Source organism: Brassica oleracea, chromosome C2 (assembly GCF_000695525.1).
Source record: "Brassica oleracea var. oleracea cultivar TO1000 chromosome C2, BOL, whole genome shotgun sequence".
NCBI lineage: Eukaryota > Viridiplantae > Streptophyta > Magnoliopsida > Brassicales > Brassicaceae > Brassica > Brassica oleracea.
This window is the reverse complement of record NC_027749.1, coordinates 40,358,536-40,385,836: the sequence shown is the minus strand read 5'-3', so window position 1 is coordinate 40,385,836 and position 27,301 is coordinate 40,358,536. Positions and strand designations below refer to the sequence as shown.

The 27,301-nt window shown below is 43.2% G+C and overlaps 1 protein-coding gene and 2 pseudogenes across 1 annotated transcript; 2 read left to right on the top strand and 1 right to left on the bottom strand.

Annotated features, from left to right (window-relative positions):
* Window positions 1-8,019: 8,019 nt before the first annotated feature.
* LOC106324219 lies at window positions 8,020-11,263 on the top strand (annotated as a pseudogene).
* A 5,740-nt stretch (window positions 11,264-17,003) lies between these two features.
* On the top strand, window positions 17,004-20,299 carry LOC106324218 (annotated as a pseudogene).
* Window positions 20,300-23,930: 3,631 nt separating this feature from the next.
* LOC106324216 lies at window positions 23,931-26,215 on the bottom strand. Its single transcript, XM_013762226.1, has 3 exons — window positions 26,123-26,215; window positions 24,798-26,037; window positions 23,931-24,574 (listed from the first exon to the last, which is right to left on the bottom strand). The coding sequence occupies exons 1-3, from the start codon at window positions 26,213-26,215 to the stop codon at window positions 23,931-23,933; spliced, it is 1,977 nt and encodes a 658-aa protein (XP_013617680.1).
* Window positions 26,216-27,301: the final 1,086 nt, after the last annotated feature.

Here is a 27,301-nt window from a genome sequence, read left to right as displayed (position 1 = left end):
ATGCGATTGGTAAAAGGGGTCTTCCGAGCTCCTTCCAACAGTCGATCGATTTCGAGTAGTGCACTAGTAGCATGATGGATTTGAGACTTTACGGCTCTCACTTCTGCCACAGTCTTGGTGATGTAGTCGCGAAGATCGCAGATATCCGATGTCTCGTCAGTAGATTTCCGAGCCTGTCGGCGTTTACTGCGAGTGTGCTCGGTTTGTCTTTCAGCTAGCTCCTCCTGTTCGTTCCAATAGGCGATTTCTTCCTCTTCCGTCATTGGTTTTTCGAACGGGGAGCCTTCCCGAGCAGATCGGCTTCTGGTCCTTCTCGGATGTCTGTCGACGTCCTCGTCGGTGTCGTTGGAAACATCGCCAAGATCCAGGTCAATGTGTTCGTCTTCGTTATCATCCGAGTCCTTTGAAGGGGGCAGAAGACTTTCAGGGTTCCCCTTTTCGATGGGAGATTTCTCGCTAGGGTTTTGACCGGAAGGTCGTTCCCGCGCGACTCCTGATCTTTCAAGTGGGGCAGCGAAGTCGAGCCTTTTCACGTGGATTTTGGTGGTTCCGCGGGGGCGGATTGCTTGGGTCCTTGCCGTTAAGGTTTCAACCTGTTGGGTCAAGGTATTCACGAGCTTATCCTGTTCTTCCGACCTTTTCTCATAGGTGGCGAACATCTTTTTAAACTCCTCGAGCGTCGCGGCGTTGGCTTGTGCGTTGGCCGCAGATACGTCCGCTACTGGAGTGTGGAGATCGGTGCCACTGCCTTCGTTAAGAGGAGTTTGCACGTTATCCGCGTCGTTAGTTGACATGTCTGATCGAGAGTGATGTGGCTTTTGCGGGTTAGATTGATCCGTACCCCCCCCCCTTCTAGTGCCAAACTGTGGGAACCGAAATTTGCACTCTCGATTTCCGTTTAAATTAGGAAAGTAGGAGAACCCTAATTTCCAAGAGGTTCCGGATATCTGCTAATACCAAACGCCAAGCAATCAGAACACGAAACGAGAACAGTAATAAAATAAGAAATCGAAAAGAAGAGCAAGATAGTTCTTATTCCGAATCTGCGTTTGAGCGTTTACAACAAGGTAAGTGTCTGGGCTACGAGAGCTGTCGGTGAGATTCCTAGTTCTAAAACCCTAAGACGGCAATAGCGACCAAGCTGGACGAGCGCTCGGTCGCTACGTAGCGACCGAGGTTTGTCTCCAGCTCGGTAGCTTTGTAGCGACCGAGCTTTGTCTCGGACTTGGTTGCTACGCAGCGACCGGACAGCGTGTATGCGTGGTAATTACGCAACGGTCGAGCTTGGTTAGTTAGGTTTGAATCTTCAAGGATACTTCTTCGTAAAAACTTCGTGTTTGGTTATATTTTGTGAAAGTTACATCTTCCTTTTTACTATCTCTTTCGGAAATACGATCTCCGAGGATTTTCGGGTGGTAATTCCGTCGTAACCGTTTTTGACCCCAACATTCTTCTGCGCATCAAGACGCAACGTAGCGACCAAGCTGGACGAGCGCTCGGTCGCTACGTAGCGACCGAGGTTTGTCTCCAGCTCGGTAGCTTTGTAGCGACCGAGCTTTGTCTCGGACTTGGTTGCTACGCAGCGACCGGACAGCGTGTATGCGTGGTAATTACGCAACGGTCGAGCTTGGTTAGTTAGGTTTGAATCTTCAAGGATACTTCTTCGTAAAAACTTCGTGTTTGGTTATATTTTGTGAAAGTTACATCTTCCTTTTTACTATCTCTTTCGGAAATACGATCTCCGAGGATTTTCGGGTGGTAATTCCGTCGTAACCGTTTTTGACCCCAACATTCTTCTGCGCATCAAGACGCAACGTAGCGACCAAGCTGGACGAGCGCTCGGTCGCTACGTAGCGACCGAGGTTTGTCTCCAGCTCGGTAGCTTTGTAGCGACCGAGCTTTGTCTCGGACTTGGTTGCTACGCAGCGACCGGACAGCGTGTATGCGTGGTAATTACGCAACGGTCGAGCTTGGTTAGTTAGGTTTGAATCTTCAAGGATACTTCTTCGTAAAAACTTCGTGTTTGGTTATATTTTGTGAAAGTTACATCTTCCTTTTTACTATCTCTTTCGGAAATACGATCTCCGAGGATTTTCGGGTGGTAATTCCGTCGTAACCGTTTTTGACCCCAACATTCTTCTGCGCATCAAGACCCACGGGGGTTTGGGCCACGTCATCATCGGCGACATTTTGGTTGGTAGTCTGCGTTGGTGCTGCACCACTCGCTCTCTGTGTGTTAAACAGATGTCTTCGGTACTGCACCGTCGAGGCTTCCACGTTCGCAGTGAGGGGGGCTAAGATCTTTTCGAGCGCTGCGATTTGGTCGGTCGCCGCTTTCTGGGCCGCATTTTGTTGCGCAAGGCACGCCATGATAGTTTCTATTGAAGCGGGTTGGAGTGGGGTTGGAGTCACAGGGAAAGACGCCGGCGTTACTTCAGCGGCTTCATGATCTTCTCCCGAGGAAGAGCCATCGTTACTCGTCGCCATCTTGTCGACGTTACTTTGCTAAAGGCCCCACGGTGGGCGCCAACTGTTTGATCGGGAAACTGTACGGAACGAGAGAACGTTCAGGTTTTAGATGTGGGCTTAAGCAAATACGTCTTATTAACAATCGGAAGAGTGTTTCATTGGTTACAAGGAAAGGAGATGCGTGAAAAGAAAGGTACCGGAGCCTTGAAGGCTTTACCGGAGAGATACGACAAGGCGAGATAACAAAGGTAAAACCCCAATCTAACCGCCCAGTGTGTATCAGTGATTTCGGATCCCCCTTACGTTGCCTTTCGTTCCCCTTTTATAGATGACCTCACGCTCTTCCGTGACCTAGTTTGGGTCGTTTCCTCGGGGCGTTTTGTCGAGAAGCCCATCGAAAGCTCTCTCACATTACGCCGAGAGATCGACCCTTCAAGCCGCCGCACCGAGCCGATGCTCCGCTTCATGTGGGCCGGGCCGTCTGTTCTTCGGACCTTGAGGATGGTCGAATTTACCATCTACACGCAGCAAACCTCTCATCAGCTGAGACCAGACAGCACCCGAATAAGTGCAAGAGAAAATATGTGATCCCTAGTTTCAAATTGGTTACAGAAGATACATGCCGAGCTAACTCATGCGTTCCACTGAAGCATACGGTCTCCTGTTGAGAGCCGATTGTGTAGAATAAGCCATGGGAAGAAAGCGAACTTTGGAGTATGATGTTTGAACCAGAGACCTTTGCACCATTCAACTGTGGTTCCTTCCTGATGGAGTAGATTCCATGTATTTTTTGTACTGAAGACAGACTTGTATGTATCAGAAGAACTCTTCCAGGCAGAGTAGTCAGCCGCATTCGTTAGATTACTCCTCTGCACCTCCATGACAGCCTCAATACTGTTGAAAATCTCCCTGCGATGATTACGCCGGCATCGTTGCAGAGCCGAAGAGACAGCCGCAGTCAAGCAGATACCCATGTCAATGCAACCTCGGGGCCCCGTGAGATAAATTAGACATCCTAGTGAGGACCAGGAGTCAAACCAAAAAGATGTTTGATTACCATCACCAACCTTCTTGCGATGAAATTTTTTTGCAATGTTTCTGTACTTTAACAACTTCCGCCACATCCATGACCTGCAAGTATGTATGTATCAATTTGGTCTACAAAGAAGGTTGAGCATAGAGTAATCTCCACACCAGTTTCAGGCAGAGTACCTTGTTCATTTCTGATGTATAGCAATTTTACATGTTTTTAGCTATTGATTTTGGTCATTTTTAGTGTTTAGGAGTTGCATTTAGGTGTCATGAGGTGTTGCATTTGTACATATTGCATAAACAGGGGCTGGAATGTACAATCTAAAGTTATGGGGCAATTTGAGGACTAAACTGTACGAAACAGAAGTTTTGGGGTCAAAATAGAAATGGAGCAAAACACAGGTACCAAGTATGCAAAATGTTAGAAGTTGGTCATGTCTCTGTTGTGAGCTTTGGAATGTTCGACGCGGAGAAGATGAGTGCTCGATCCGTCAGCCTCGACGCCCAGCCTGCAGCTCGAGACCCGCAAAGACTCAAGCGACCTATCCATGAAACCTGAGCCTCTCGATCTGTCACTCTCGGTCCAGCCCCCAGTTCGACGAAGACGAAGTGCTCGATGTGAAGAGGCCAAGCTGCTCGCTTCAATGCCCTCGACCTTGGCTTCAATCCGTGAGCACCAATCTACCGCTTCATGCCTATCAGATGGCTCGATGTGGTTTGCTCAGTCCAACGACGAAGTTCCTCGATCTATGGCGACCCGAAACGAACGAAGAAGACGAGTCACGGCGACTCTGGTACAGTAGATCGACGGCGAGACCGGAAGCTCCGGTTTGGACGCGAGAGAGACGAGGGCGAGCAGATGCGGTGAAGCGACAGAGAAGGCCGAGGCGCGGTTACAGTCCCTGAGCTCGAGCTCGATGCGTAGAAGGGAAGAAAAAGGCCAAACGCAGTTTGGTACAAAACGCGCGTTTTCAAACGCCGTCGCAACTCATATCGCGAAATAAAAAACAGCGTTTCGCAATTGAACCCTACTTTTGAACACTATAAATATGTAAACCCTAATTATTTTTGATCATATCTTGTTTTCTCTCTTAAGACAATCACCATTAGAGTAAAAGACACAATCTTTATCATTTTTTATATTATTTGTCTTTTGAATCTTCAATATTAAGTGTTCATCTATCTCTCTAAACATGATTTGTCTTGAACTTAATATAAGTTTAAGATCTATCCTGACAATTCGTGAGTAGACTCATCTTGAATCTATGGGTTAGGCATATTTGAGGTGATTTGTGAAGAGTTAAAGGTGTTTGTTACTAGATCTACTTGTTTCTATGCTTGCTAAGGGTTCTTAATGCTAGATCTGACTTGTTCTCTCAGATCTAGATTCTAAGCTATTTCACACCCAAAAGATGTTCATTGAAATGCTTGAACGAACTTAGTGAAGCTCTTGCATGATTGGCCAAAGGAAGTTGATGTTAAGACTGCTAGATGGTTATTAGACTTGTAATTCATGCATGCTAGATTGCGTTAGGCCAAAGGCAGTTTATGTTTAATTCATGATAGCATAGGGTTTTCTGTCACGGAAGTAGATTAATCTATCTGAATGAGATCTAGATCTATAGAACTTGTAGATTATTTGGATAACACCTTGACTTGGAAGCTAGTCATCTTGGATCGATTGCCTTATACCCATGGGTTATCCCTTAATATTGATTGAAAACTTGCTTTGTTCTCTGTTACTTTAGTTCTTAATTTTAGTTTCATTGTTGTTACTTGGTTACCATTCCAACACATCTTTGATTGCACTTAGATTGAGTAAATGTCTTGCATTCTCATTGCTTAAAATCATCTTAGGACTGGATTGACACCTCAAATACTACATCGGTTTGAGGATTAAACTTATCTTACATCAAGTTTTGGCGCCGTTGCCAATTCTAAGATTGATTTTAACATTGAGATTTAGTCATTGCTTGAAACGAAGTCTTACTTTCTGTTATTGACTACTAATTCTCTTTCTGAGTCCTTTGTCAATGTCAGGTTCATGAACTTGAGAAGTACAAGATCAACGAATTTTGTACAACCAGTAGACGACATCAAAGCATTGGAAAGGGAAATTGCAAGAAAGAGAAGAGAAGAAGAGCGACATGCTCATTTCGATCGTTTGGGGTTTGAGATGGAACATCAACAACAACAACCTCAACACGAAGGTGTTCTTGGAGCTGCTGCTCAAGGACACAATGGTCAAGGAGCTGCCAACCTTGGACCACAACACCCACTGCATAATGCTCGGGTGATTGGAACTTTCGACCAACCAAATATCCACGGTACTCAATTGGGCATTCGTGCACCTGCAGTAGCGAACAACAACTTCAAAATCAAGTCAGGTTTGATCAACATGGTACAAAGCAACAAGTATCATGGTCTGCCCATGGAAGACCCGTTGGACCATTTGGATAACTTCGACAGGCTCTGCCGGACCGTAAAGATAAATGGCATTCCTGAAGATGCCTTCAAACTGACACTGTTTCCATTCTCTCTAGGAGACAAAGCTCACTTATGGGAGAAGAATGTACCCTCTGGCTCGATTACAACTTGGGACGAGTGTAAAAGAGCTTTTCTCACCAAATTTTTCTCAATCTCTCGCACTGCAAAACTGCGAAATGAGATCTCTGGCTTTCATCAACAAAATCTTGAAACTTTTGGTGAAGCGTGGGAGCGGTTCAAAGGTTACACAACTCAGTGCCCCCATCATGGTTTCAATAAAGAGAGCTTGTTGAGCACATTCTACCGAGGAGTTTTGCCTACTATCAGAAATATGCTGGACACTGCAAGTAATGGAAACTTCTTGGGCAGACCCGAGCATGAAGGGATGCAACTAGTGGAAAACTTAGCGCAGAGCGACTCTACTCAATGTGATGTGTATGACAGAAGCAACCGAGGTGGTGGAGGAGATAATGTTTATACCAAGAAAGAAATGAAGACTTTGGAAGATAAGATAGACCTACTTCTTTCAGAAAGATCACAACAAGCCAACTTTGTTGGTGATCAACAACCACCCACTGAGTCTAAGGAAGTCGACGGTCTGGAAGGTCAGGAAGAAGCTTATTTTGTCAGCTCCAATGGCACTTGGTACAAGAGGGATAACAATTTTCAAGGAAACTTTCAGAGCAAACCCCAGTACCAGAACAACTACCAACATAAACCATTCTACAACAACCAACAGAGTGGCTACCAACCCAAACCCAGCTACCCACCCGGTTTCAACAACAAGAGCAACCAGCCCACCCAAAGTCAAACCAGCTCCTCTAGCTCTGCCCCTCAGGAGAGCAGCACTGATCTTATGCTTAAACATATTATAGAATCTCTGGCCAGACAGAAGAAGAGCAACACCACCTTCGCGGCAAGCCAAGCAAACTTGGAGAAAGCCCAAGCAAACATTGGAGCTGAAATGCGAGATCTTCACAATAGAGTTGATGGCAGTTACAATGATCTTAACAACAAGTTTGCTCACATCTCGTCTAGTTTCAAGGCCTTGGAGAATCAATTTGCTTCTATGAGCTCCAATTCTAAGCGGCCGATGGGATCACTTCCCGGAAAATCTGAGCAAAACCCTAAGGAGACAATGCACTCAATCACCCTAAGAAGTGGTAGAGAGTTACCTCCTAGAGTTCTCATTAAGGATAATGAGAAACAAGATGGGGAGGTGGTCATCAATCTTGATGATGATGTTGTGCTTATTGATGAGAAAAAAAATCAGGAGATACTGGAAAAGATTGTACAAGCTAAAAGAAAAGGAAAAGTTGGAGAAGAGAAGAATAGTTCAGACAAGAAGCAAGCTGCTAGTTCTTCAAAAGAAAAAACATTCACCCCTCCTCCTTATGAACCCAAGTTGCCATTTCCAGGAAGGTTTAAGAAGCAATTGATTGAGAAGTACAAAGCCCTCTTCGACAAGAAAATGAGTGAAGTTCACATCACCATGCCAATCATTGATGCGTTTATGATGGTTCCTAAGTACATCAAGTTCTTGAAAGATGCTGTAGCAAAAAAGAAAAAGGAGATGGAAGGCATGGTCATCCTCACTCATGAATGCAATGCGATACTCCAGAGGCTGAGTGTTCCAAAGAAGCTTGAAGATCCTGGCAGCTTCACCTTACCGTGCGCCATTGGACTTCTAGAGTTCGAGAAATGTCTTTGTGACCTAGGAGCAAGTGTCAGTCTTATGCCACTCTCTATTGCAAAGAAATTGGGTTTCACCCAGTTCAAATATGCAGACTATCTTTGATATTGGCTAACCGCTCTGTAACTCCCCGTCGGGATCTTAGAGGATATTCCTGTGATGATCGGAAATTATGAAGTACCCACTGACTTTGTGGTACTCGAGATGGAGGAAGATCCAAAAGATCCCTTGATCTTTGGAAGGCCATTCTTGGCTACCGCATGAGCCATTGTGAATGTAAAAGAAGGGAAGTTGACCTTGGGCATGGAAATATTCTGCACTTTGATATCAATGAAGTCATGAAGAAGCCCATCATTGAAGGTCAGCTGTTCTACATTGTGGAAATGGATGCCCTTGCTGATGAGTACTTGGAAGAGCTGGCCCTAGAAGACTCTCTTCAGCAAGCTCTCACCATCAACAAAGAGGATCAGTTGATTGACGACAAGGAACGCATGAGGTATGCACAGATAGTAGACTCTTATGAGGAAATGGATGGAGAAAACCGGTTTGTCGAGTTGCCACAAGTACTTGGCCACGTTGCCTCAGTTGACTCACAAGAAGAGTTTCAGGAATCTGCCTGGAGCGAGCTCAAAGCTCCCAAGGCCGACCTCAAACCACTCCATGAGGGACTAAGGTACGCTTTTTTTGGCTCGGATGAAACTTATCCAGTGATTGTGAACAATAATCTTGATGAGATTCAATTGTCTGAGCTTTTAACTGAACTGGAAAAGTATAAAAAGCAATTGGGTATTCTCTAGATGACATCAAAGGAATATCTCCTTCTTTGTGCATGCATCGGATACATCTTGAGGATGAATCCATGACTTCTGTCGAGCATCAAAGACGGTTAAACCCCAACCTGAAAGATGTCGTCAAGAAAGAGATTCTTAAGCTCCTGGATGCTGGAGTGATCTACCCTATCTCTGATAGTTCTTGGGTCTCTCCTGTCCATGTTGTGCCAAAGAAAGGAGGTATCACTGTTGTTAAAAATGACAAAGATGAACTGATTCCCACTAGAACAATCACAGGACATAGAATGTGCATTGATTATAGGAAGTTGAATTCTGCATCTAGGAAAGATCATTTTCCTTTACCATTTATAGATCAGATGCTTGAGCGCCTTGCAAATCATCCATTCTATTGCTTTCTTGATGGATACTCAGGATTTTTCCAAATCCCCATACATCCAAATGACCAAGAGAAAACAACATTCACTTGTCCTTATGGTACCTTTGCATATCGAAGGATGCCATTCGGAATGTGCAATGCACCATCGACATTTAAACGAGCAATGATGTTGATTTTCTCTGACCTCATTGAGGATGTAGTGGAGGCCTTTATGGATGATTTTTCTGTGTATGGTTCTTCGTTTGCCTCGTGTTTGTCCAATCTATGCAGGGTTTTACAAAGATGCGAAGATGCCAACCTCGTACTCAACTGGGAGAAGTGCCATTTTATGGTGAATGAAGGAATTGTTTTGGGGCACAAGATTTCCTAGAAGGGCATAGAGGTAGATCAAGCTAAGATCAATGTCATGGTTGGGTTACAGCCGCCTACCTCAGTGAAAGGGATAAGGAGTTTTCTCGGTCATGCCAGTTTCTACAGAAGATTCGTCAAAGACTTTTCAAAGATAGCCCAGCCTTTGACTAAGTTGATGTGCAAAGAAATTGCCTTTGTCTCTGATGAGGAATGCTTGAGGGCATTTGAAAGGCTGAAGAATGAACTGATCAGTGCTCCCATTGTACAACCACCTGACTGAGATCTACCTTTCGAGATCATGTGTGACGCGAGCGACTATGCAGTAGGAGCAGTGTTAGGGCAGAAGAAGGATAAAAAGACTCATGTCATCTACTACGCAAGTAGGACGCTGGATGATACTCAGATGAAGTATGCCACCACCGAAAAAGAGCTCCTAGCGATAGTCTTCGCTTTTGAGAAGTTTAGAAGCTATCTGGTTGGCTCTAAAGTGATCGTCTACACTGACCATGCAGCACTAAGACACCTCCTGGCCAAGAAATATGCCAAACCAAGACTTCTGAGGTGGATTTTATTGCTGCAAGAGTTTGATTTGGAGATTAAGGACAAACCAAGGGTTGAAAATGGAGTTGCTGACGATTTATCTCGATTGAGAATCGAGGATGAGCTCCCTATTGATGAGGGACTCCCTGGGGAACAGATAATGGCAATAATGGCGGTGGTTGATGTCTGTGAGACCGGTAGGAAGCTTGTGGAGGTAAAGGATACTCATGAGAGAGAGCCTTGGTACGCAGACTTGATAAACTATTTGGCTTGCGGAAAGGAACCGCTGAAGCTTGTTGGGTATGCAAGAAAGAAATTCTTCAAAGATGTGAAGAGGTTTTTCTGGGATGAGCCCTACCTGTACACTTTATGTAAGGATCAACTCTACAGAAGAGTTGTAGCCGAGGAAGAGACTGAAGGGATCCTTACGCTTTGTCACAGTTTGTCCTTTGGTGGTCATTTCACAACATTCAAAACAGTGGCAAAGGTTCTTCAGGCAGGTTTATGGTGGCCTCACATGTTCAAAGACACTCAACAGTTTGTCTCCAGATGTGACACATGTCAGAGAAGAGGCAATATCACCAAGAGGAACGAGATGCCTCAGAACCCAATTCTGGAAGTTGAGATATATGATGTCTGGGGTATTGATTTTATGGGGCCATTTCCCTCATCTTACAAGAACAAGTACATCATGGTAGCTATTGACTATGTTTCCAAATGGGTAGAAGCCATTGCAAGCCCAACCAATGATGCTAAGGTCATCATTAAGCTATTCAAAAGCATCATCTTCCCAAGATTTGGAGTTCCAAGGGTGGTGATCAGTGATGGAGGCGAGGCTCTCACTTCATCAACAAAGTCTTTGAAAGCTTACTGAAGAAGAACGGGGTCAAGCATAAGGTAGCAACAACTTACCACCCACATACCAGCGGATAAGTTGAGATCTCTAATAGAGAGATTAAAGCAATCCTCAAGAAAACAGTGGGGACAAAAAGGAAAGACTGGTCTCTAAAACTCAACGATGCACTATGGGCATACAAAACTGCCTTCAAGACACCTCTGGGAACAACTCTCTTTAACCTTGTCTTTGGAAAGTCATGTCATCTCCCAGTTGAGCTTGAATACAAGGCCTTATGGGCAATCAAGCTCCTGAACTTTGATATCAAAACTGCTAAGGAGAAGAGACTAATCCAGCTGAATGAGTTAGATGAAATCAGGCTTGATGCTTTTGAGAGCTCTCGGATCTACAAAGAAAATACTAAAGCCTTCCATGACAGGAAGATCTTGAAGAAGGAGTTCAGTGTTGGTGATCAGGTGTTGCTGTTTAACTCTCGGTTGAAGCTGTTTCCCGGGAAGCTCCAATCAAGATGGTATGGACCCTTTCAGATCAAGGAAGTAAGGCCCTATGGAGCTGTTGTGTTGTGGAACAAGACCAGTGGAGATTTCACAGTGAATGGGCATAGACTAAAGCCCTACATGGCAACAACAACAGAGAGAGAGAGAGGGAACCTCGGTTCCTCTCTCTGATCCAACCCCAGCCTAGAACGAGAAAAGGAAGTCAAGCTTAGAGACTTAAAACAAGCGCACTTGGGAGGCAATCCCATGTTATCTTTTGTATATATCTATCTATGTTTTACTAATGTTTTTGTGATTAGGGTTTATTGGATAGATGGAAGAGGTCAACCAACAAGTTTGGGGGATTTCTACATCTAATCCAGAGGGTCAATCGCCATGAGTCAAAAAGAAGATCCCTCCCTATCTGCCATCCCATGCGTCCAACAAAAGCTTCAGGTATGTGTTTCCCTACCTCTGTGCATATTTAGTTTTCTTTCTATTTTTCCTTTGAGTCTTTTCTTCCTCTTTACTATCACACACGGGACTGTGTGAAGTAAGTTTGGGGGAGAGACCTGTTATCTCATATTCTGTTTTGTTTTGTGTAAGTCTCATGCATTGCATTGTTAATATTTATTGCATGGAAAACCCCATAAAAATTTAAAAATTTTGAAAAACAAAACAAGCATCTAGATTCATTTTGCTGCATTTTCATTGTTAGGATCGAGTCTAGAAGCATATAGGTTGCATTCATCTGCATTAAAGGCCATGTAAAGAACTCATGCTAAGAACTCAGTGTGACCCCCGTTTTAATCATAGCTAGTAGCATGACCATCTCTTGAAAGACTTGCAAGTTTCGAGCCTTGAAAACTCCACTTGAACTCATTGCTTTGTTTGAAACTGCTTGTCCTTGATTCGAACTCCAATCTATTTGAGCCTAATGAACTAATTCTCTTGCTTATGGGCTCTTGATACTTGATCATGGATACCTTATACACACTTGGATTGTCTTTTCTCCATTTCCACTAATCTCTGTCAATCCAAGTGGCCATCTTCATCTTTGAGATGGTTTCCACTCCTTAAACCCTACCATTTGTTTCAAACCACCATTTAATTGCTTGAGTGAGGCTTGTTCTGATAGCTTTGACATGTGCAAAAACTTGAAAGTATTGGGAACGACAGCTGTTGATTCTCATTTTGGCTAGCTATTAGGATCTCATTTGAAGCTAGCACTTAGGTTGGGTAGTGGGTTTAAGCGACGGCTAAGGTCTGAGCTGATTGGTATTTGGGTCAAAAGAGAAGAAAAAGAATGAAACACCAGACTTCAAAAGAGAAAAAGTCACTAAGGGTCAAAAGAAAGGAAAACAAGCTCAATCAAAAAGAAAAAGAAAATAAATAAATAAAAGAGTCTGTAAGTAGAGCTAAGTGTAGAAAAAGAAAAAAATCAAAGATCCCTAGTTGACTATTAAAGAAAAGTGAGTTCATCTGATGAGTGAAAAGGAATGAAAGGTTATTGAAGTTTGGGGGTGAGAGAAAGAAAGAATGATATGAGGAAAAGGGTAGAACATTAATCACATTTCTAGAATTTGGGTAGAACAATGAGGATTAACTGTTGTATGCATGAATTGTTCCTTTTCTTAGATAGATTTTGGGTAATGTCATTGCTCATTTGTTTGAGAGTAAGTCACCCACAAAAAATATTAAACCTTTTTCTTTGATTCTCCACTCATAGCCATTTCTTCACCTTACCAAATGATCAGGATCAAGTTCCCATTTGCGAGACTTCACCTTGAAACTTGTTTTAATGAATGTGAGGGTTGGTTGATTGGCTTGTTGTGGATTCTTGGTGATGAATGTAAAGAAATAAAATCTGGAATTGAGATAGGCCTAGAGAAGCTAGAGTCAAGAAGAAATCATGTTCTTGCTGTTTGCTATGATTTTGTATGGATATCATGTCGAGGGCTTTGAAGAGTTTCTTTTGGCTATGACCTTGCATTTTTCAATCTTTCTTCCTTACTTTTTTTGAAAGTTTACTTGTAGACAAGTATAGAAATAAGTCTGGGGGAGTTTATGTATAGCAATTTTACATGTTTTTATCTATTGATTTTGGTCATTTTTAGTGTTTTGGAGTTGCATTTAGGTTCTATTAGGTGTTGCATTTGTACATATTGCATAAACAGGGGCTGGAATGTACAATCTAAAGTTATGGGGCAATTTCGAGGACTTAAACTGACTAAACAGAAGTTTCGGGGTCAAAATAGAAAAGAAGCAAAACACAGGGACCAAGTATGCAAAATGTTAGAAGTTGGTCATGTCTCTGTTGTGAGCTTTGGAGTGTTCGATGCGGAGAAGATGAGTGCTCGATCCGTCAGCCTCGACGCCCAGCCTGCAGCTCGAGACCCGCAAAGACTCAAGCGACCTATCCATGAAACCTGAGCCTCTCGATCTGTCACTCTCGGTCCAGCCCCCAGTTCGACGAAGACGAAGTGCTCGATGTGAAGAGGCCAAGCTGCTCGCTTCAATGCCCTCGACCTTGGCTTCAATCCGTGAGCACCAATCGACCGCTTCATGCCTATCAGATGGCTCGATGTGGTTTGCTCGGTCCAACGACGAAGTTCCTCGATCTATGGCGACCCGAAACGAACGAAGAAGACGAGTCACGGCGACTCTGGTACAGTAGATCGACGGCGAGACCAGAAGCTCCGGTTTGGACGCGGGAGAGACGAGGGCGAGCAGATGCGGTGAAGCGACAGAGAAGGCCCAGGCGCGGTTACAGTCCCTGAGCTCGAGCTCGATGCGTAGAAGGGAAGAAAAAGGCCAAACGCAGTTTGGTACAAAACGCGCGTTTAAAAAACGCGATCGCAACCTCCTATCGCGAAAAGAAAACAGCGTTTAGCGATTGAACCCTACTTTTGAACACTATAAATATGTAAACCCTAATTATTTTTGATCATATCTTGTTTTCTCTCGAGACGATCACCATTAGAGTAAAAGACACAATCTTTATCATCTTTTATAGTATTTGTCTTTCGAATCTTCAATATTAAGTGTTCATCTATCTCTCTAGATTTGTCTTGAACTCTCTCTAAACATGATTTGTCTTGAACTTAACATGAGTTTAAGATCTATCATGACAATTAGTGACTAGATTGAATCTATGGGTTAAGCAGATCCGAGTTGATTACTGAAGAGTTAATGTGTTTGTCAGTAGATCTAGTTGTTTCTATGCTTGCTAAGGGTTCTTAATGTTAGATCTGACTTGATCTCTCACATCTAGATTCTAAGCTATTTCACACCCGAAAGATGTTCGTTGAAATGCTTGAACGAACTTATTGAAGTTCTTGCATGATTGGCCAACAGAAGTTGATGTTAAGACTGCTAGATGGTTATTAGACTTGTAATTCATGCATGCTAGATTGCGTTAGGCCAACGGTAGTTGATGTTTAATTCATGATAGCATAGAGGTTTCTGTCACGGAAGTGGATTAATCTATCTGAATGAGATTTAGATCTATAGAACTAGTAGATTGTTTGGATAACACCTTGACTTGGAAGCTAGTCATCTTGGATCGATTGCCTTATACCCATGGATTCTCCCTTAATATTGATTGAAAACTTGCTCTGTTCTCTGTTACTTTAGTTCTTAATTTTAGTTTCATTGTTGTTACTTGGTTACCATTCCAACACATCTTTGATTGCACTTAGATTAAGTAAATGTCGTGCATTCTCATTGCTTAGAATCATCTTAGGACTGAATTGACACCTCAAATACTACATCAGTTTGAGGATTAAACTTATCTTACATCAATTTCCTTGAGTGATCTAAGGCCCAGACCTCCTTCTTTCCTCGGTAAACACACAACATCCTATAATACTTTAGCTTTCGTTGTGATTAGAACAGGTCCCGACCATAAGAAAGCTGAGCAGAGACAATTAATCTCTTTGATACATTGACTCGGCAGCTTGAAACCCGTCATCCAGAAGTTTACATTACTCATCAGTACTGAACGAATGAGCTGCTATCTCCCAGCCATGGAGAGAAACCGTTTTGTCCACAAAGAAATACGGATCTTGATCTTTTCAATAAACACTTGATAGTCAGCTGCACGCATCTGTCTAGTGCGCAACGGCAGACCTAAATAACGAACCGGTAGTTTACCCGAAGCAAACTGAAACTGATTTATCAGCTCCTCTCGTTCTTCCTCAGATATTCCAGCATAATATATTGTTGATTTCTCCATACTTATCCTTAAGCCAGATATTTTCGCAAAATAATCAAACACATCCACTATTGTTTCAATTGATCTTATTCTCCCATCCGTGAAGACCATGATATCGTCCGCAAAACTTAAGTGCGTGAGGCCCAAGTTCTTACACTTACGATGATAACCGAGTTGATGTCTTTGGGCAGATCTGTCGAGAAGCTTTGACAATACGTCCATGCATATGACGAAGAGGTATGGTGAGAGAGCGCATCCTTGTCTTAAGCCTCTCTCACTTTTGAAATATCCAGCAAGCTCACCATTTGTTGGACTCAATTTTGGTCAATACCATAATGGGCCGCGATCAAAGGCATGAGCCTTAAAGGGCCTGAGCACATAGCGAGAATACGAGCTCGAGGAGGAGTCACCGAGGTCGCGGAGATCGTGCAACAAGAGGCAAAAATCTCGGAGCTACCATAAGAAACTTGAAGTCGGCTCACTATAAAGGAGGAGGAAGAAACACGGAAGAAGGACACGTTGAAAAACCTAGAGAGAGCTACACATTTACATCGATCTTGTTGTCTTCCCATTCTTAGATTTTTTCTTAACCGATCTCATTTGTATCACTCGATCTAGTTCAATTCAGTGTATTCGATCTTAATCATCAATAAAATCCATTTTCACCTACTGGAAACTATTTAACATCGTTGTGTTCTAAAGATATTGTTGCCTACATCATTTGTCTTCCCTAGATCAAACACCGATCACTATCAAATACTTTGTGTAGATTCTAGGTTCTACATTTTGGCGCCGACTGTGGGGAAGATAAAAGAAAAACATCTTTTCTAAGAAACCGATCTAAGTTTCCTAAGTGCGGCTATGGATCCCAACCGAGTCCAACCTGATCGCATCGGATCTACCAATCCCGAACTCCCCCGATCGGATAAATCGATCACGACAAGGGAGGTCGATAATTCCGATAAACGCACCCATACCTTGCAGAGAACGATTAACAGTACAACCATCACCGCATTCGAAGATACACCACAGAAAGGGGAAATCTTGACTTTCCGCGAACATGAAACTGTAAAGCTCGATATGCCCCACGATGACGCCTTAGTGATTGCGTTAGAAGTAGGAGGTATCGCCCTCTCAAAAATTCTCGTCGATACTGGAAGTGCTGTTAACGTCATTTCACAAGAAACACTACGGTCGCTCGAACAACCAGCCCCAAAAATAAGACGGGAAGCAAACCCCCTCGCCATTTTCGAAGGAAGATCGATCCTTCCACTCGGGGTCGTGATGTTAACTACGAAAGCCTGCGACCTGAAGCGAAAAATAGAATTCACTGTAGTCGACCTTCCCATGCTTTTTGATGCCATTGTAGGGCGCCCCTGGTTATTCCAGATAAGGGCAGTTCCCTCGGTTTATCACCAATGCGTAAAGTTTATATCTCCAACCGGAGAAAAGACCATACTCGGAAGCCAGAAACATGCTCGAGCCTGCTACATGTCCGAATTCCGAAAAATACCTCAGAAGGAGGAGAATATCCCACTCACGCGCAACCTTTCGGTCAAAGACCCCGCCAAAGATCTATCCAGTGCCGTCCCTCTGGACGAAAATTCCCCTGAAAAAATCGTTAACATCGGGAACGGTTTACCTCCAGAATTATGGCGCGACCTCTTATCATTTCTCAAACAAAATATCAAAACGTTTGCGTGGTCAGCGGCGGACATGCCAGGAATCGATATTAATGTCGCTTCCCATGACTTAAACGTCGATCCCACATTTAAACCCATCAAACAGAAGCGAAGGAAGTTAGGTCCCGAGCGAGCCAAAGCCGTAAATGACGAAGTGGATAAGCTCCTGAAAATCGGCTCCATTCGCGAAGTCCAATACCCCGACTGGCTCGCAAATCCGGTCGTGGTTAAAAAGAAGAACGGAAAATGGAGAGTATGTATCGACTTCACCGGCCTCAACAAAGCATGCCCGAAAGACAGCTTTCATCTACCCCATATCGACCAGCTAGTAGAAGCCACAGCCGGACATGAACTACTCTCCTTCATGGACGCATTCTCAGGCTATAATCAAATCCTCATGAATCCTGAAGACCAGGAAAAAACGAGCTTTATTACGGAGCGAGGAACATACTGCTATAAAGTAATGCCATTCGGATTAAAGAATGCCGGAGCTACTTACCAAAGATTAGTAAACAAGATGTTCTCCAAGAAACTTGGGGAAACAATAGAAGTTTACATAGACGACATGCTAGTGAAATCATCAAAAGCAAGCAACCACGTTCCCCAGTTACAAGAATGTTTCAACATCCTCAACAATTTCGAAATGAAACTAAACCCAACCAAATGTACGTTCGGAGTAGCCTCCGGGGAGTTCCTCAGCTACTTGGTAACCGAAAGAGGAATCAAAGCCAACCCGAAGCAGATCGCAGCACTCGTCGATACCTTACCCCCGAGATCAGTCCGAGAAGTACAACGCCTCACCGGGAAAATAGCCGCGTTAAACCGTTTCATATCCAGATCGACCGATAGATGCCTTCCTTTCTACAAATTGTTGAAAGGAAATAAGAAATTCGAATGGAACATCGAATGCGATTCTGCCCTAAAAGAACTAAAGGCGTACATCAGCAAACCGCCCGGGTTGTCTAAACCGATCGTAGGAGAAACCCTCTTCCTTTACGTTGCAACCTCTGAACATGCGGTGAGCGGAGTCCTGATCCGCGAAGAAAACGGAAAACAGAAACCAATATATTACGTGAGTAGGTCGCTAGTCGACGCCGAAACCAGATATCCCGTAATTGAAAAACTCGCACTAGCAGTAGTAACTGCCGCCAGAAAACTGAGACCTTATTTCCAGTCTCATTCGATCATAGTCATGACATCACAACCCCTTCAAAAAATACTCCATAGTCCGAGCCAATCCGGCAGTCTCGCAAAATGGGCAATCGAGCTCAGTGAATATGACATTGAAATATAAACCACGAACGAGCTCGAAAGCACAAGTATTAGCAGATTTTATCATCGAAGTCATCCCAAAGGAGGATAGCTTGAGCTCGAATACTAAATGGAGATTGCATGTCGACGGAGCGTCATCGAAACAAGGATCCGGAATCGGAATACAGCTCGAATCCCCAACAGGAGAAATGATCTAACAATCATTTCGCCTAGGATTCAGCGCTTCGAACAACGACACCGAATACGAGTCTCTGATCGCGGGACTACGGCTCGCAAGAAGCATCGGTGCCCGAGAAATCAGCGCCTTCAGCGACTCGCAATTAGTCACAAGCGAATTCCACTGAGAATACGAAGCCAAAAACGAAAGAATGGAAGCATACCTATCAGTCCTGCAAGAAATCGCTCAGTAGTTCGACAAGTTCGAACTAACAAAAATCCCAAGGGGAGTTAATACATCAGCGGATGCGCTGGCTGCACTGGCTTCAACTTTCAATCCAGCGGTGAAAAGAATAATACCAGTAGAAGGGATATATAAACCAAGCATAAGTCTCCCACCGGAAGAAATCGATCTTCCAGAAAACAATCCCCCGCGCGTTGATGCAATCACTACGCGAAGTGGGGCACGGAGAGAAAGCCGGGGTCTCGAAAACGTAAACGGCTACGAGCCCGACAGTCAATCGGCCCCAAATACATCGCGTGCCAGGACCAGAAGAACAGCGACCACCGCAGCTGTCCCCGAAGAAGCCGTCCATGAAACCAGCAACGAGGCGCACGAAGCCTTCAAGAAGGAGTTAGAAGCCATGCCGGATTGGAGAACCCCGATATTTAAATATATAAAGGACGGCGAGCTCCCCGCCGAGAGATGGGAAGCTCAAAAAATAAAAGCCCGGAGCTCGCGTTATTGTATCATGGAGGAAAGACTGTACAAAAGAAGTCTAGATTAAAAGCCTATCTGTTAGGCGTATCCCCTAAGGACGCATTCACAATCCTGAAACAAAATCACGGGGGAGCGTGCGGAAGCCACTCCGGGGGATGATCCCTAGAATCAGGATAAAGAAACTAGGCTACTTCTGGCCAACAATCGTCGATGACAGCGAGCAATTCGCGTTGAAATGCGACAAATGCCAGAGGCACGCGCCGATGATACATCAACCGACTCAAAAAATGTCCACGATATCCTCACCATACCCTTTCATGAAATGGTCCATGGATGTGGTAGGCCCGCTAGTACCTTCCGGACCAGCCCAGCTGCGATTTCTTCTGGTATTAACCGACTATTTCACCAAGTGGATTGAGGCCGAAGCTTTCTCGAATGTCACTTCCACGACGGTAATCAGCTTCATTTGGAAAAACATCATCTGTAGACATGGTCTACCATAAGAAATAGTAACCGACAACGGTCCACAATTCATTTCCAAAATGTTCGACGAGTTTTGCGTGAAATGGAAAATCAAGATTAAGGCCGCAAGCCCCCGATACCCAAAATGCAACGGTCATGCCGAAGCCGCAAATAAGACTATCATGAACAACCTCAAGAAAAGGCTTGACCTCAACATGGAGAGGTGGGGAGAAGAACTGCATGGCGTTCTATGGGCCTACAGTACAACCCCCCACACCGCAACCGGTGAAACCCCATTTTCACTATCTTATGTAATCGAGGCCGTAATCCCAGCCGAAATTGAGGTCCCGAGTCAGCGACGAGGAATATGTCCAGAAGACGCCAAACAAAATGAAGAATTGCTAATCCATCAGCTGGAGATGATTGAGGAACGACGCGAAAAAGCAGCAATACGCGTACAAAATTACTAACAAGTCGCGGCACGTTATTATGATTCAAATGTAAGAAACCACGCCTTCTCTGTAGGCGACCTAGTTCCCCAGAAAGTGTTCGACGGAACGAAAGAGCCAAGAGCAGGAAATCTAGGAACAAAATGGGAAGGACCATACAAAGTAACTAAAGAAATCCGAACGGGAGTATACGAGCTAGAAAAAGTCAAGACAGGCCTCCCAGAAATGAGACCTTGGAACACCTACAACTTAAAGAAATACTACAAATAACGCAAACACCGAACCTCGATCATAAAAATCAAATCTCCGAGCTAGGGGGCCTTCGATACCTACAGCTCAGTCAAAAATGGAACTACGATAAGGCTTGATCCCTCGACAGGAGTACGTAGGCAACTCGTCACCGAGCGCAGCCCAAACAACCAAACAAACAGTATTTAGTTTTCTTTCATCACTTTGAACATCCAGTTCCTAAGCATAGCCCATTTACCAACTTGCTATCAGGCCATAATAAAGGCCCATAAAACAGATTCCTGATCAGTCTCTGTTTCACGCCTTCTAAAGGGTAAAACAACAAGCTCAATGAGGCTTAAAACAAATCAAAAACATACGATTAAAGAGGTATTATCCCATAAATCCGTTGGAAACATATATATGTTTCTCCAAAAAAAAAAAAAACACAACACAAAAGAAACATACATATAAAACATAGCAAACTTCAAACCAAATCAAAATAATCCTTGCATCAATCCTGGTTGACCGAATCTCCGGAAATCTCTGGGAGATCGAGACGACCAAGAGAAAGGTCCGACACCGCAGCAAGACCATAATTGACGTCGAGCGAAACCTCCAGGTCTTTGAGGCGCTCCAACTCCTCCCCGAGCTCGAAGCCGCCTTCACTATACTCGGTCAAAGCTTCGATACGAGTTCGCGTTTCTTGCAAAAGAATCTCCGCGGCCGTTTCCTTCTTCTTCTGCTCAAATTTATTCCTGACTACAGCCAAACCCCCCTCGTACTCCTTCGCGAGAGAGACACGAGCTAGATGGAGATCCTTGCGAGCTTTCCTATCCCAACCTTCGATCTCCCGCCTATACTTCTCCTCCAACGAGTTAAGATCGCCCTGAGCAACGACCTTTTCTGCCTCAGCTGCCGCCATCTTCCTCCTCAATTCATCAAAATCCACTTCGCGCTGTCTCTCTGCCTCCCGATCAGAACCTAGCTCACCCTGAAGCTGTTGGATCGTGAGAAGGTGAACAGCCGTCTCCTCCTTACTAGGAAAATTTGTCAAGCGCCCCTCCATTAAAGAAGCATAATCATTGCTTGCCTCCATAGCCTAAGCAAAATAGTAGCATCAAAACAAAGCATCCCAGTCCATAAAAATCAAGCGAAGACAACGTACCTTGGCATTGGCAACTGCCATCCGAACATAGGCATCACGCTCTCGCATATGCTCCAAAGAGGGGAGCTCGCACCCCTTTGCTCTGATCTTGCGCCAAATTGTTGCAAGTGACTTGGGGTTCTCAAGGATGGGGATCTCGCTGTCATACGCAAACGGCCATGAAAGAGCTTCGGGCACACTCGAAGGACGGACACCGGGGTTAACCTGCGAAGTACCCTCACCAGAAGCACGCAACATCGGAGAAAGTCTCGGGTTCGACGATCCCGAAGTCACAGAGTTAATCCCCTCCAAAACCCGACGTCGAGATTGACGAGAAGACGAATCAATCTCGTCATTAAGAGCACGATCACCAGCATAACTCGCTGAAGTATCCGGTGCCTTGCGAGCTCCACCAGACGGAATAACGACCGACACTGGCCTAGCAGGAAGACCAGGAGACTGAGCCTGCGACCTCGGTCTAAGGACCCGCCCTCGATGGACTTTCTGAGTTCGCTCTGATGATCGGGTCTCAGAAGACTCGTCGGGACGATCGAGCAACACCTCTTCTCCCTCCATCGATCATCCCTATTAGGAATTCCCTCGATAATACCACGACCACCTCGAGGAGCGAGAATCATCGTGCCAGGAAAGCCGCTGTTTCGCTTTATGGCAAACAATTGCCTTAACTCCCTGACACCGAATTCGAGACCTTCTTCCTGATATCGAACCCATCAACCTAAGAAGTATCGGAAAAAGTTAGGCGCCATTTGGGTAAACGCCATCTTGATCTCAGCCAACACCTCGAGAAGGAAACGAGGAAGAGGGAACGATAAACCCCCATCCTCGAAGTGAGATGACGCGCGTGGCATCCCACTTCCCGAGGATCGCGACACCGCCAAGTAACGGTCATTTCTCGCCTTTTCGGTTTCCCAATAAACCAAAAAGGGCTGAGGGACAAATGTTGGACCCTATTTTGGTCAATAACATAATGGGCCGCGATCAAAGGCATGGGCCTTAAAGTGCCTGAGCACATAGCGAGAATACGAGCTCGAGGAGGAGTCACCGAGGTTGCGGAGATCGTGCAACAAGAGGCAAAGATCTCGGAGCTACCATAAGGATCTTGAAGTCGACTCACTATAAAGGAGAAGGAAGAAACACGGAAGAAGGACACGTTGAAAACCCTAGAGAGAGCTACACATTTACATCGATCTTGTTGTCTTCCCATTCTTAGATTCTTTCTTGACCGATCTCATTTGTATCACTCGATCTAGTTCAATTCCGTGTATTCGCTCTTAATCATCAATAAAATCCATTTTCCCCTACTGGAAACTATTTAACATCGTTGTGTTCTAAAGATATCGTTGCCTACATCATTTGTCTTTCCTAGATCAAACCCCGATCACTATCAAATATTTTGTGTAGATTTTAGGTTCTACACCATTCTCATGAACTGAAAGGGATGCCGTGGTGATACAAAGAGAAATCCAATGAATAAATTGTGCTGGAAAATTCATAGCCTCAAGAGTTTTCAAGAGAAAACTCTATTTAACTGTATCAATGGCCTTTGAAATGTCAATTTTCAAAGCACACCGCAGAGAGATCGAGTCCTTATGATAGTCTTTCACCAACTCAGTAGCTAGTAGGAGATTCTCAATAAGTAGTTTGCCTTTTACAAACGCAGATTGGTTCAAAGCAATGAAATCCGGAAGAGTGTTCTTCCGTCTGTTTGCGATGAGTTTGGAGATGAGTTTATAAATAACATTACATCAAGAGATCAGGCGGTAATCTCTCATCTCGCGGGCTGGAGTCTTCTTAGGTATCCGAGCTAAAATTGTGGAATTGATGCCTTTAGGTAAGAAACCTTTCTCAAAGAAAGACTGAATGGAGATGATGAATTCCTTTCCAATGACTGGCCACGCAGACTTAAAAACTCAATCGTGTAACCATCTGATCCTGGAGATTTATCACTTGGCATTGCAAAGAGTACTTTGGTTATCTCCTCTGCAGTGACCTCTTTTAATAACATTTCGTTCACCGAGTCAGAGCAGCGGTATGTCAAGAGATCCCTCAACTCCTCCGCCTCAATGCCCTCAAAATCATCTGGCTTATGCTGTAAAAACTCCTTAAAAAACCCTCTACTTCCTCTTTGATCTCATCTGGTTTTCGTACCACTCTACCATCTCAGCAGACTACTTCTTTTATCGAGTTTTGAATGTTTCGAACAGTGGCTGCTCGATGGAACACCTTATTATTCTTATCACCCACATTCAACCAGTGAACCTTTGACTTTTGCTTTAAGAAACTCTCCTCTAGGTCTGATACTTTGTCCCATCTTTCGTAGGCTCTGGCTTCTTCTTCGGAATTTCTCTCTGAAGGATCATGCATACATTGTTCCTGTTTTAAACAGAGATCCGCATACGCTTCCTTTGTTTTTTTAGTCAGGTTCCCATACTCTCCTTCGCTAAAATTATGATCTTTTGGCTTCAGGTCTTTCAATTTTTTGGAGAATCTGTATAAAGATGAGGTCTATGAGTATATGGGAACCGAAGCTGTCCAGTACTGCGCCATCATCGGTAGAAAACCTTCAAGACTTGCCACTGCATTAACAAATTTGAAAGGTCTCTTAGGTTGATTCTGCTCTGAACTCAAATGTATCCTGCCCCGTAAATGGTCTGAACACCCTCCTTCTTCAAACACATTAAACGAGCCAGGAAAAGAGTTGAGCCAGTAATCATTAAACAAAACACGGTCCAGCTTCTTTGAGATTATCCCCTCACTCCTTTTATTACTCCACATATAAACTGGACCGTGAGAAGGGAGATCAAGCAGAGAACAATTTTGTGTGACACTCTGGAACTCTCTCATCCCATGTGTGGCTACTGGGCTCGTTTCATACAGTGAATGCTCGGCTATGTCAAGAGTTTCGTTAAAATCCCCCATCACCAGCCATGGTTTTCTTAGAAATATTGGAGAATTTTGATGATTCTTCAAATCCTCCCACAATAAATGCCTCTCTGTTTCTGTATTAAGAGCATAGACAACAGAGAGGAAAAACTCTTTTTCGTCCCCCTCAAGAACAATAGACACCGTGATCAATTGATCACTTTTAAACACAGGCGTAACCTGCACGTCAGACCGCCATACAAACCAAATGCGACCCAGAGAATTATCTTCATAATTGGACATCATAGACCAGCTATTGAAAACTGATGTAGAGATCCTCCTACTTCTTCCCTCAGTAACCCTCGTTTCAAAAAGAGCACCAAATTGAAACCTTTATCTTCAACCCACTTCTTTACAACTGCATGCTTCTTCTTCTTATTAAAACCTCGGATATTCCAGAAGAAACCCGATATTAATGTTTTTTAGAGTTTTTCTTTCTTCCACCAGTACTTAGGATTGTGTCCTTAGTACTAGTGCTTTGAGTGTCTGATTGAGCTTTAGTGGAGCCACGAGTTGGTCTAGGAATAGTGGAGCGAAGTAGTCGTTCTTCTCTCACATCAACTTTTTCCTTCATTGTGTTGTTTTCTCTTACTTCCTGAGAGTTGACTTCACTTTCTACTTTTCCTTCATCAGTTTTATTCCCCACACTCTCAGGAATTATATCCCCTTCCTCTGTTTCCTTTCCAGTAGTATTGGCTTCATTTTCATCTACCTCTTCTACAGAATCCTCCGCCGTAGATAAAATAGTAAATCGAGATGTTGAGCTGAGATTATGATTCTGAGCAGTAATCTTGTTCCCCGACCTTCCCGTCTTAGTAGGTGATACATTTAGCCATTCTGAGTTCTCCCCCTCAGATATGTTGCCATTAGACTTCTCAACTTCGGGGTGAACAATCTCTATGTCTGACGACATGTTTCCCGTAGTGGGAAGATCATCTGATTTCTTTTCTCCATCTGCGCATCCTATGGCAGCTTCAGAATCCTTCATACTCTCAGTACTTACCGCAACCTCAACTTCCTTACCATTTCTTTGTACTGTATCAGCCTCTTTATTGTGTAGAACTCTTTCTTGTGTAATTTCCCGCCCATTCTTCTCCACGTGTTGTGGCTTGTCTTTGGTTAGGATTTTCACTTTTGACTTACAAGCTGCATGCAAATGTCCCCGTTTAGAGCATATTGTGCATCTGTCCGGTAACCATGGGTAGGTAAACTCCACCTCCGCATCTACGCAAAGCTTTGACTTGAAACGATGATGAGTTGGTAGCTCTTTTGTCATATCTGCTTCAACAAAAACTTTCGCTTCTTCAAAGCTATTACACAGAAGTGTATCCAGATACAATCTCTTAGGTTTACCCACTGCACTGGCAATGAAACCCAGTCCTTTCCAAGAGAACATTCTGCGAGGAACATTCTTCATGACGATCCACATCGGTATGGTTGTGATTTCTTCCTCCTCTTCTTCTTCATCTTTCGGTGACCATTTTGAGAGAACCAAAGGAATATTCACAATATTCCACATCCCCCTACGAAGTACTCGTTTCCTTGTTGCTTCATCTTTGATTCTGAATTTCACAGTGACCTCATTAACTTCATAGACATCAATCTTAATCGATTTATCTCCAAGAGGCCAGATCCTATTCACTATGTAATGGATCCGCGCCACATGTGGTGCCTTTGCGAGGAAACGACCCTCTAGCAGATCATCCCAAAAAGGAACAGAGTTTGCTATCACGTCGTCTGGAACCTTGACTACTTCCTTCCCATCAATCGGCTACCTTCACCCATGAAGCCTTTCCTTGTTTCACTGGACCATCCTTACTCAACGGCGGATCCGTCACCGGAACTACAGGAGTTTCCGGCGCCGGCATCGGCTGGAAAAGATGGTACGTGAGCCAAAATCTTCAAAAAACCCTAATCGCCTTTTGTGTCTCCCTTTGCTGACGTGTCCTAAAAAAAGCCGATTGGTTGTGCTTCACCAAATTTTATATATCCCATACAATTTTATTAGCCTATTCTTTTGAAATTTAGTTACTTAAAATATACAGATAAAAAAATATATAATACTTTACCTTTCTAGTATATGTATACTATGTATAAACTAAGAACTATTTGATTTATTAAATAATAAACCAGAAAACTTATAATAAATAGTTCAAATCTTCCATTCTTACAATTATAATAGCTAGATACAGTAATACGAAGAAACAAATATTAGACGAATGATCAAATCTCTCATTTTTTAAACAAACTCAAAAGGAGGTGATTGAAATCTTGTCATGATATTTCATTTAAAGTTTTTTAGGAATAAAAATAAAGATTAAATTATTTAATCTGAATGAAATAATATATATAGTGCTTCCAATATTAAAAATCACTTCGATTTGAAGAATTGTGTTTTTGGGATTGTGAAGATCAAATAAGATATTAGAAACCACCTATTTAAAAAATAATTTGTATGCATAAAAGTATATACATTAGAGTAAGCACATAAATCAAAACCAATATTTTTTTGTTAATTTACAATCACGTTTTTGGTAAATAAATCAAAACAATTATTTTATTTACTTTATATGAAATAAATTAAAATTTAGTGAAATTGATATAGATACATAGTATATTTTAATATAAATGTTGATTATTGACACTTCGTACTCATATGATTTTTTAACATTTGTATATTGTTATAACAAAAATTTAAACCGTTAATCAAAAAAATTTTAATGTAGATTTTTCAATACAAATTTCAAAATTAAAATATTAAGATCTCAATAATTTTTCACTGCAAATTTTGAAATTTACATATTTATATAGCAATATATGAAGTCTCATTTATATAGTATATAATTTATTTCAAATGATATTAATATATATATATATATATATAGTGTGAATATCTATTAATGAGACTTCATATTCATACGATTTATTAAAAATGGGCATTTTATGTGATACCT